General features: G+C 31.5%; 1 protein-coding gene across 1 annotated transcript; it reads right to left on the bottom strand.

The window, feature by feature from the left end:
- Nucleotides 1–4,649: 4,649 nt before the first annotated feature.
- On the bottom strand, nucleotides 4,650–6,863 carry LOC139491494 (uncharacterized). The gene has a single exon (XM_071279257.1). It carries the CDS (start codon nucleotides 6,861–6,863, stop codon nucleotides 4,650–4,652), a length of 2,214 nt encoding a protein of 737 aa, XP_071135358.1.
- Nucleotides 6,864–12,680: the final 5,817 nt, after the last annotated feature.

The raw sequence follows: 12,680 nt of genomic DNA, 5'->3' as shown, positions 1-12,680 counted from the left end.
ATACACTGGATTTTTCTACGTGAATTTTGATAGATAGTCTTTTCCGTATAATTGTATATTTATTTATAAGTTTTATAGTGGATTAGACATTCCCGCCAAAATGTTACAGAACAAAGGAGAGCATGCATAACAAAGAAACTCAAACTGGTGTGATCTGGTAGGGGTGATCCGGCTCAGATCACCCCAGTTAGAACAAAGGAGCTTGGATGTAATTTTCCTGCTTATAACTTAATATGTATAGGTTGACGGATTATCATGATTTATCAACAATGAACACTCTATATATTGATAAAAATAATGCACGATTTTATCCTTTAACCTTAATTAAACCGATTTAGAGACAATTTGAATTCAACTCATTGTACAAAGGGAAATTGTTAATTTTTTCAATTTTGTGTTTAAAGTTTCAGAGGTATATGTGTGTATTATTTATAGATGATTTATACAATTTAAACTTCTGTTTTAAATTAATTTTGCAAATTAACTAATTAAATTAATCAATACGTTTAGTAATTTATGGGAAAGACATACTACAGTTTTAAATGCATTTTTCCATAATTCTATATTAACATTTTAAAATTAAAAGAACTTGCGACAGGTTTAGGATGTCTTTGCTAGGATCATCCTGAGGCAGCTTCGAGACGAGGTCTGAGATATGTCCTAGGATAGTCATAAGGGAATCATAAGACATATTCTTAGATATATCTTACGACAGGTCTTAGGATAGCTCCGTGAAACCGGCCCCAGATTAATAATGATTTCGTTTTTTGATTGAATTAGCCATATTAGGTGGGATAGTTCAGATTTAAATTTTTAAAGACAAAATTGTAGAAACTCATTTTGTTAAAACTATCTTTTACTTAATTCATTTTGAAAAATTCTTTACTTTTATTTACTGTATATGCTGTGTGTCAACTTACACCAATTAGCTTGAAATCAAAGCTCGGTGACCCTTATTGTTTAAATAACTGTTGAATACTATAAACTTGAAACTAAAAATATATTTTGGCAAAGTATAAACACACTTAGATATTTTTGTATATAATCCCCCATACTACGTTTGACATTACGTATTCATGGACAAGTGACACATCTTTCATAGAAAATTTTGGGTTGTCTAAGATGTCCAACATGACCCAGTGTGCTCGAAATATTGTGAGAAATATTTTAATTGCAATTTTGAGCGAAATTACCATTTGATAACAAATGCACATAATCTTAAAATATTTTTTTAATGAATTCTTTATCAAACGTTTGATAAATTTGAGTTGTTCATTACAATGTCATATCAAGATTTCTATTAAAAAATCTATACACTCGTGTTAGTGCAAAGGTTTTAAAAGTTTACCATAAACATTAAAAAATGATTAATCATTATATATGCTAGACGTTATAAACCAAGTAGTATATTTTAATCGAAAATAGAATATAAGAAGATTTGGTATGAGTGTCAACGAGACAACTCTCCATCCAAGTCACAATTTTAAAAAAGTAAACCATTATAGGTCAAAGTACGGTCTATAACACGTAGCCTTGGCTTGTATACATTGTTATGAGAAATGACAATCAAGTAGACATATGGTGATATTTGCCAGAATACATTTTATATACTCACTCTCAGAACATCGTTTTCCTTCGAAGAAATCATGACATTCACAGTAGAAGTCATTCTCCCTATCTATGCAATGGCCATACAGGCACATGTTATCTTTACATCCATCGTTGTTTGTAAAAAAAAATTTGAATATGTATACATTTTACAAACAGAGAAAGTTAACAGACGCTTGTTTGCTTTAAAAATAAACTGAAGGAATGTCCAACGCCAAGAAAATGACCTGCCAGACTTTTTTAAATTCACATTAAAATGTTAACTTTGCACGGTTCAATAATGCAAAAATAAAGCTAACTAGAACTTATTAAACAACACTAATTTTCGGAAACTTGGACAATTGGAGGACAACTATTGGCATCAGTCAATAATAAAGTTTAAAGTTAAAGTAAATTGTTGAAAATAAATTACTATTTTAAAACAAACAAAACAGGTATACAGCATTCATTTGCTACTCCTAGGAAGTTGTTTGTATATCCAAAATCATTATGTGAACTTCAATTTAGTGAATAGGGAAAGGTTTTTATATAATACCTTTCTCACAACAATTGCCGCTGAATTCAATTGAGCATGTGCAACGTTGTTTAATATAATCGTAAGTTCCATTATGGCAATTTGGTTTACAAAGCTCATGTTCCACACCATTGGTTTTCCACTCCTTATCTGTGATATTACATTTCTTTAAACAGTTTTCCAATGTAAAAGGAATCCAGTTAGCATTGCAATTAATATTTTTCTTTCTAAAACGTGATCCACCACCACAAGTTGCATCACATTGTGACCAATTATTCCAATCCAAAATGTCACACACTGCATTAGATATGCCTAATATATTCAAAAATGCACATAAACTTAAATAAAGGGTAACTACCCTAAAACCATCCATGTATTAACTTTTTGTTATACAATCTGGTCTGGTTTTGGTGTAAACTACCCTTTCATCTATTTAGTTTTAAAAGAAAAGAAAAAAGTTTAACATTTTTAACATATTGGCCGTTTTATTGACTTTGGTCAATCTACTCTAATTCTATATTAATTAAATTATTGATAAAATTGACATTCACGTCTCATTTAAAAGAGGCAAGTAAGCTGAATATGAACATTTTGACTAGAAAATAGTTTGGTTGCTTTGATCAAAGTTTCATAATATGAATTTTTGTAATGATAGTAAAACTCCTTAAATTTCAAATATACTGCTAATATGCTGTAATATTTTGATTATATTTTTTATTATTTCCATATGTAACTTAAATTTTTATTTAATTGGAAAAGGTGTTCAAAATAAAACAATTTCGTCAAAACAAGCTTTAGCATTTATTTTATTGATACAGAAAAAAAAACCCAGATTATATTATCCACTCAAACACTCATTCCACAGTAATCAATTTAAAACGTAAGCTAAGACCAACAATATCCCTTTTCAAATCTACTTGTCGAGTGTCATATATATACAAAAAAATATATGTATACATGCATGTTTGGTCAATTGTATATGTTTAACCAATTTTTTTTTTACATATTTCAATTTGCATTCGGACGTCAAAATACCTCGAGGCAGCTTACTTCCACATACAAGAGTTAAGAACTGGCGCTTTTGACATCAGACAGAAAACTAGGAGCTATGAACAGTTGCAACTAGAAGAAAGGTTTCATATTTCTTGTTTAAATACTGTTGAAAATAAATAGCATGGTATTTCACTTTATCCTGTTAATAATGATATTAGAAAATTGTATTAACTGCATTTGTTAAAATCTTAAAATTGATGAACAATTAAATGCATGTAGTGAGTTACAGACTGTCAGAAAATTGCTTGATTTATTTTCGAATACAAATGTTATTAAATAATGTTTCAAATCCTCATTTCGAAAAGACGACAAGAAGTTTTATATTGTAAATAGTATCATAAGTATGATGTATAGTTTAATCATTCATGCTTAAATCTGAATCTGAATGTATATACAGTCATGTTGTTTTTATTTGTAATCGTCTCACATAAATCTGTACGGACTGACTTAAGGTGACTAGGGAGTCTTAATTAAAATTGATAGAATATTTTGATAACTTGTCTAAATAAAGTTTTTATCATATTTCAAAATAAAATATATTAAAAAATCACCGGACCTTTTTTTCACGCTGCAGGTTGTGCAAAATTTTAGAATTTTGTATAGATTATGCATGGAAAATCAAAATTTCGTGTGATGAAAAGAAAACGTACTATCAGAACTTTAAGATAAAATGTGAGAAGATTGCTCTTATAACATGCTTTCAGAGCAAAATTGGTAAATTCATAACACTTTCTATTATAAAAATGACTTTATCTGAGTTATCTCCCCTTCTTTGGCAACGTTAAAAAAATCTAATCAAATACAAACAAGGTGTTTTTGAGAAATTACAGCTGTAATTATGTTAAAACACACAATTTTCTATATTTATATTAAAGGTGTTTTACATACATACAACTCTCAAAATTTGCACATTTCATCAAATATCTAGACCAAAGTTATTTGCTTCTTCAAAATCCAAGATGGAGGAAGACACCCGGGCCACCTTAAGTTTAAAACTGTATCCGTAATGCTTGCATTTAGTAATTGTAGCATAGGCAAGACGTAAATAAAATACTTGAATTGACAATTTATTAACACTGATGATTTTTTTAACAAAGCTGTGGAGGTTAAAAGTATGATATTTTCGCTAATATAAACAAACACGTCTGTTCAGCCATAACTTTTAATAACAACTCAAAGAGCCCACGGCGACGTCACTGAAGTCGCCAACGTCGCCAATGGCAATGTACAAACTTAAGAACGTCGTAATCCCGCGGTAATCTCGACATACTGGGGGCCGCAAAAAGTGCAAATTATCTTAAATTTCACATTAACTGTCCATATTTGTAAATAAATCAGATTAAAAAAGTCTCTATCTCCATGAATGAACTAAATTGAATTAACTAAGTTCTTGTTCACATAAATGAAAAATTGAATTAACTTCGAAAGTCCTTTTTAAAATTGTTAAAGTTCTAGTCTTCTTCATCATTTTCGTCTATGATTGGTAATTCGTACGCTTCCGTATCTTCTTCCGGACCTTGGCACTTGCTAATCGTCTAGATTGAGTACTTCTGTTTGTTGTGTTTAGAGAGGTTTTTATATCGTGTTCCTCTGGTTTGTGCGAAACAAGAATGCTTAATATGTTGGTACATATCAATGCGTGTTCGCTTTTGTCCCTTATTGAACCGGAAAGTAAGAAACCTAACTTTGACTTTACGGCGGTTGGACCATTTCCTCTTACGACTTCATTCTCGACTAAGTCCCAGTAGTAGTCTGCTCCGATTAATAACGATATTTCGAAAGACTCTTCCTGTGTTACTGGATGTGCTAACTTAAGTCCCCGTAAATAATTCAGTCCTCTGTTGATGTGGCGAATATTGTTCTGCAAAGGTACGGCAATCATTGGTACAATTAGAACGTGTATCGGTATTTTCTGTCCTGCATTTGATTCTACGAACACTGTTGATTTATCTAAATGTCGTACGTTTTTGTTTCTATCTCCAAATGACGATAATTGTAGAATTTCAATTCCCTCTGTATGTAAATTAAGTTTTCTTGCTAAATCTTCGGTCACAAATGATCGCTGTGATCCCTCGTCAAAAAGTATATGGGTATCTATACATAAGTTGTCTGACCATACTGGTGCGACGGCAGTTTTCAAAAGTACATGCGTGCGTACGTCATTTGACGAGGAGTGTAGAATTGTAGTGTCCTCTTCTTTCTGATTTGTATCATTTACAATATTTACAGATGTCTGATTCAAATTTGGTGAGTTCTGTAAATGTCCATTGCTAATAGGAAAATTCGTATTCTGTGGGCTGTCATTTGCATTTTGCTGGATATGTCTGCTGGTGTCATTATCATGGACAATGTTGCTGTTAAATGGGTTATCGATACACAGACTTGTGTGATGTCTTTTATTGCAAATGCGGCAAAACTGATTTGAATAACATTCGTGTATACGGTGTGTACCTAGACAGTTGAAACACAATTGTTCGCGTTTTACAATATCCATGCGTGTTTCTAGATCAGATACATTCGTGCAATGCGCTGGTGCGTGTAAATCGTGACAGAATACACAAGGTTTATATTGCAAATTCTGGTGTGTATGTCTCGTATCTAGAGTTTGGTTTGGTGGTTTTATCCATTTTGTTCCGGTAAAGAAAGACGATGCACTTGGCAAATTGTTATAAGTTTCAGTGTCTTGTCCCGCATCAATTATGTTTATTTCATTGCAAATACTTTTCCGGAGGTCTCGTAATAACCAGTTTTCTGTTCCATGTTCACGGGCAAGGTTTTTTTTAATTTCTCCCGGTAATTTATTCAAAATTATTGGTACAAGTAGTGTTCCGTACGAGTCTTGTGATTGTCCTAAAGATTCTAGCCCTCTTACGTAAGTTTCCATTTGATCATAAAAGTGTCTCAAACTGACAAGATTGTTTCTTGGCGGTGTAATTTCTAATAAAGCTTGCATGTACGCTTGTGTAATTTTGTGTGTTTGCCCGAATCTCTCCTTCAACAAAATAATGGCGTCTGCGTAGTTTGCATTAGTAAGCGCAAAACCTGCTATGGTGCGTAATGCTTCATTCTGTAATTGTGCTTTGAGGTAATTAAATTTCTGGACATCGGTCAATGAAGGGTTTAAATGTATGGCGCATTCATACGAATCCCAGAAAGTTTGCCAATCTAATATATTCCCTGTGAATATCGGAAGTGTGAGTTTGGGTAAGTAATGATTCTGACTGCTTGCGGATGTATACGGATTTATATTAGTACTCACTGTGTTACTAGCTTGAGAGAACGGATTTTGGAACGGCTGCGTGCATGAATTTTCTGTGAGGTTTGCTGTGACGAACGGTTGATGTTCAACATTTAGTATTTGTGATGAAGTTTCGCTCTGACGTGACTGTGATGCGGTATGCGTATCTTGAATAAAATTTCGTATGTGTCTGATTTTTGTTTCTAAATTTATACAATACTCATCTGAGTCTAGGATTTCATCTTCTATATCTTCTGCTTCCGTTAGGTTAAGTATCTGTTCGTTCAAGTTGTTCAATAACTTTTGCTTCTGGATAAGGTTGTCAAATGTTGCGGTTAATTCTTCTGGATCGAAATCTATATCATGCTTCGCTGCATCTATCTTTCGAATGAGTTTGGTAACAGCACTTCTGTTCCCGGATCGTATCGACTTGAGCTTCTTTAAATCCATCGGTCACGGTACCATAAATGTGGAGGTTAAAAGTATGATATTTTCGCTAATATAAACAAACACGTCTGTTCAGCCATAACTTTTAATAACAACTCAAAGAGCCCACGGCGACGTCACTGAAGTCGCCAACGTCGCCAATGGCAATGTACAAACTTAAGAACGTCGTAATCCCGCGGTAATCTCGACAAAAGCATTTGGAAAGAAATGTTTGAAAAAAATTACAAAAAATACGGTTATGTACAATTCTAATGCAACAAATTTGTAACTTTCATTTTGATTGGATAACGTCACATTTTTACATGGCATCAATTGACAATTGATGCTATGGGACGTACGCGCAAGCGTAGACGGCATATGGCAAACTTTAAATACATGTTTTAACGTTGTTTTCAGTCAGTTTCATTAAAATGGAGATCACAATATTGTGTTTTAAGCTCCGACAGCATCAATTGGGGATTTGATGGTCGCAAATACCCGTTTAGTGTCTCCGCTAACGGGTCGCCAGTAAACTTAATTTGCGACCATCAAATCCCCAATTAATGCCGTCGGAGTTTAAAATACTATACAGTTATCTCCTAAGTGTTGAAAAATTACGAAAGGTGCAATAGATTTTTGGTGGTATTTTAATACTACGTATATATTCAATTGAGAGAGCCGAAAACTCTGCTGTACACAAATGCAAACTCGGTTGATTTTAATGAATGGGACACAGTTCCATGTACATTTTGCTGACTTTTATTCAATATTTTCTGTTTTATTTCAACAAATGTATGCAAAATGTAATACCGTAATAATAGGACCACAAACAATAAAATACCGTAATAATAGGACCACAAACAATAAAGACGTAGATAAAATGTTATTGAAGGTTTAATACAATTATACATTAACTACTATCATAATTACAAACCTGATTTTGAACAATATCAAAATTTTCGAAATTTACCTGTGACGCCACTTTTGTAGCGTTATACAGTCGATGATAATGCATGGTTCTTTGATTCTGCTGTATGTGCAGTCCTATTTTGTTTTTAGGCGTTCGTTTTTATTCTGTGGTTAGTCAACACTTATATGTTCATTTTTATCTTAATACTAAGGATTTTCTTATCCCAGGCATAGATAACCATATCCGTATTCGGCACAACTTTTTAGAATTTTGGGTGATCAATGCTCTTCAACTTTGTACTTGCTTGGTTTTCTTTACTTTGTTGATATGAGTGTCACTGGTGAGTCTTATGTAAACGAAACAAACATACGGTGTATTAAATTACAAGCCAGGTACCTTTGATTAGCATGTCGAAATGTCCTATTGTAATGTCTATTTGTGTATTTTTCTGTCCTGAATGTTCTAGCGTTTTTTTTTTTTTTTGTACTGTAGTCCTGTCATGTAATGTTGTCATTTTATTGTTATATTTAACATTGCCATAAAAGCGCGAGATTTTGCTAGGCGCAAAATCTAGGTTCAACACACCATTTTTTTCTTAAAATGTCCTGTATCAAGTCAGGAAAATGGCAGTTGTTATGTCATAATTCGTTTCTGTGTGTGTTGCATTGTCGTGTGGTTTTTTGTTGCACTTCAGTGTTTCTGTTGTTTCATTGTTTTCCTCTTGTAGTTGATGTGTTTACCTCAGTTTTTTTTATTTGTAACCCGGATTTGTTTTTTCTCAATCAAGTTTGTGACTTTCGAACAGCGGTAAACTACTGGTGCCTCTATTTAAACCCATCGAATTAAATCGACAAATGTTATTTTATTTTGTAAAAAAACAACGAAATATTGCAAAATGTTCGCGTAGAAATTAGTGATTTACTTTGACATTTGAAGATTTGACTAGAAAAACAAACATAAATAACAAATATAACAAACAAACAAATGAATAAAATAAAATGATATTTTTAACCCGAATGTCCTATGAGTGATCAAATGAGACAATACCGTCAATGGCATAACACACCAGACACAATCATCATACGAACAGCGCATTTTCAGGAAAAGCACTCAACTCTATATTAAAATTATAATTGATATAAACTAAAAGTACAGGGTTTCAAAAAGGGGATACTTATATTTTAGGGTAAGCCTTAACGACAGACAATTCAGCTTAAAACCTTAATGGCGACAGAAATTTCTTTTTCATGGAAAATTGAATTAATAAAACTCCGATCTTCAAGGTAAGTTAAAAAAAGGGGATTCCATGAAAACTGACAATGAAAAACAACTACATATTTCTGATTTGGTACACGCATTTTCCGTATAAAGTAGTGGTGAAATCTATTTTATAGCTTGGTAAAAATTCACATTTTTCACGTTTTTTTGTAGTTCCATATAATTGAAACCTGAGTGAGCAACCCAAACAGACATAAGAATAATTGAGATTTATAAACCAGACCTGTGTAAGCATACTTCACAGACAAAATAATTAACTAACGACTGAAAATAATCAAAAGCATACAAACAAAAAAGCTTTGTATTTTACAAAGACGACAATACAAATGTGTTTGTAGTTGATAGAACATACAGTATATAGTGTAATCTTTCTCGAAAACTACAAATTGTTAAGTAAATTATGTAGACAAGAATAAACAAAATGAAAATAACACTGTACAACTGAACATCACCTTTAAATCCACCCACTCAAGGAACACCAGAACCCTATAGTTGAATGCATACATACCAAATCACGTCAGGAGTAATACGGCCAAAAGATATGAAAAAGCATTTAGACAGATATTGAGACAACCAATAAGTGTAAATAAAAAGATACACTGCGTTAGCACCTATGATATAACATTCATGACTATCTTGTAGTATAAGTGGAGTAGACGTATGATGGCATGTAACTACATAACTAAGGTGAGATATGGTGGTTGTTTTTCAAATGATAAAAACCTAATCAATTAAACTGATGTGTCTTGCATTTCAGTAACTAGAAGAAGTTCTTTCTTAATTTAAGTTGAACAAGAATCTGAAATGTCAACTTTGCTCGCAAAGAAGATTTGGGAAAACATTGTTTTCTTTTTATATTTTATTTCACATATCATATTTAAATTTAATATTATTTTCACATGTCATATTTGAATCTAATATAATTTTCACATGTCATATTTGAATTTAATATTTTCAATGATTATTTTTTTAATTTATTTGTTATTTGAACCATGATACATTTGTTGTATTTGTATTCAAATGTCTATATTCTATAGAACGGGTTGCATTATAGATATGTCAATGAAATCTCTATGATACAATTTCCCCCTAAAATTCTCTGGCTGAGTTTCAGTTGTAAATCTTAACTATATTCGTTTTGAGGTGGAAATGTAGAACTAATAAAAGTGGTGAATGAATTCGAGTACAATTTGCATAATTCTAGTATTTCAAAACATTCAGTAACTTTCAATGTATGAGCAGGGTTTCAAACATAATCCTATACACTCTAATTGTTGCTTGTGGTTTCTAGGTTCAGATATACATCTGCCCTTGTATAATAAACTATTCTTATTTTTACCATACTGGATACGTTTTCTCTTTATTAAACTAATTCTATTGTAAGTTATTGATATATTAATAATAAAAAAATATCAATGTCAGTAAGTTTTAGTATTTCTATCTACAACTTATTGACAAAATAATCTTCTGTAGTATGATTTTCTATATAATATCTTTTATTTCTTTTATGAGGATTACAATTGCAACTAAACAGATAGGCTTGTATTTTATTAAAAGTGTAAATCTCTATTTCAATATTAACTGACGAAAAAGAATTATTTTTAGGTTGAATATTAGCAAGACCAAATACAATTCTTTCTAGCGATTAGAACCATTTTTTAGCTATATTATAAGTACAAAGATAACTGACAGTCGATTTTAATTAGTTTGATAAAACCCTATAAGTAAACTTTATACACAAGGGCATTAACACCTGCTTTGCTAATAGATTAATTTTCGATTTTTACGTGAAAAATCAACAAAATATATATGTATCATATTCATTAAAAGTGTCAAAGTGTCGACAAGATTTCTTGACTTCGACAAATCCGGGCCTTAGAATTTTCAAATTAACTTTTCATTTTCAAATATTTAAATAGATCGGTCAAATAATGATTTCATTTACCCACTGTTTCGGCTTGGATTTCATCTGAATGATAACTTCATGATAAAAATGACCAATGTTATTTTCTGTTACGACACACTAGCGTCTTGTCGTGTGTGGACGTGCATACAATAAATTCAATGCTTTTCTTCAAAATAATACCTTTTTTAAAAGATTGAAAAATCACACCATTGAATTAAAGCTATAGTAGTATACCACTGTTCAATAGTCATAGATCGACTAAGCGAAAACAAATCTGGATCACAAACCAAAACCTAGGGAAACACATCAACTGTAAGATGAATATTTTAACAGTTTTTGGAACGAAATCCTTCTAAATTATTTTTGATCGCATAAAAAGAGCGTGTTGAATTTTATCCGTGGATTTAAATGTTTTATTTTTTTTAAATTTGAATTTAGTATTAAAGACCTAACTTGTTTTTTACAAAGTACATGTATTCTATTTCTATTTCTCATTCTATTTCTCATTCTATTTCTCATTCTATTTCTATTTCTCTATTTCAAGACCCCTTTAATTCCCCAAGTCCTCCACACGTAACACATGATCTGATAATTCTCAATCCTGATTTACGTAGGTTCATAAAAGATCTTAGGAACGATTTTGTTTGGCGCAAATATAAAATATCAATCCTGGCATCTGTGGTGAGTTTATTTACATGGTAAATGCATTTGTAATTGGTCACATTTGAAAACGGGTTTTGTAGGCGTAATTGTAAACAAACTTTCAAATGCAAATAATTAATGTTGAATAATAAATTACAGTTCAATCAAACGCTGAATTATATGTAATAATGTATATATATTTTTTTTCATATAACCTCACAGCTGTGAATTTTATGTTAAGATTGAACGAGCCGGACGTCTAGAAAGGTCTTCCTGTTCTAGCGAAAATTGAACATTGAGGTGGTAGTGTTTCCCCAAGGAGGAATGCCTTACTCCTCTGACTTCGATTGGTGATTGGCTGCTTAAAATTATTTACCAAATACATCATGCATGTTCATGACGAGGACAAAGTAAAAATAGATACAATATGTAGGTCTTGTAATAGAGGCCCTTCAAAATGAAGATAATAACATAATGTTGACTGCTGTACCCCTATGATTGATTTTTTTCCCTATGATGTCTGTTTGTTTTGTTCACACATCGTTGTCAATATAAAGATATTTTAGCTAGCTATAAAACAAGGTTTAATCAACCATGTTCTACATAAGAAAAGTCCTGTACTAAGTCAGGAATAGGAAAGTCGTTATCTATTCATTTGATATGTTTGAGCTTTTTCATTTTGCCATTTGTTTAAGGACTTACCCTTTTTCGATTTTTCTTGGAGTTCAGTATTTTTGTGATTTTACTGTTTACTTGCTTTAATGTGAAAAAAGACCAAACATAAATATCATTTTTGGTAACATATATAGAAAAATTATTGGAACTTACAAACAATATAAATTGGAACTTACTAATAATATAGATTGGAACTTACTAATAATATAAAATGGAACCTACTACTAATATAAAAAAGAATTAATACAAAAATATAATCCATAATCATTCGGCTATCAAAATACTTGATTTTTTTCTACCATGGTTATATTTGATAATGATATAGAAAATTGTAAAGATATATCTTTCAGTAGCTGTGTTTTAGTTTTGTTGGGTTTGCTCCTCGTTGCAATATTCCTCAATATTCTTTTCTTCATATGTATCATTATTA

Source organism: Mytilus edulis, chromosome 1 (assembly GCF_963676685.1).
Source record: "Mytilus edulis chromosome 1, xbMytEdul2.2, whole genome shotgun sequence".
NCBI classification, from domain to species: domain Eukaryota; kingdom Metazoa; phylum Mollusca; class Bivalvia; order Mytilida; family Mytilidae; genus Mytilus; species Mytilus edulis.
The sequence above is the reverse complement of the archived record's forward strand: the minus strand, read 5'-3'. Positions and strand labels throughout refer to the sequence as shown.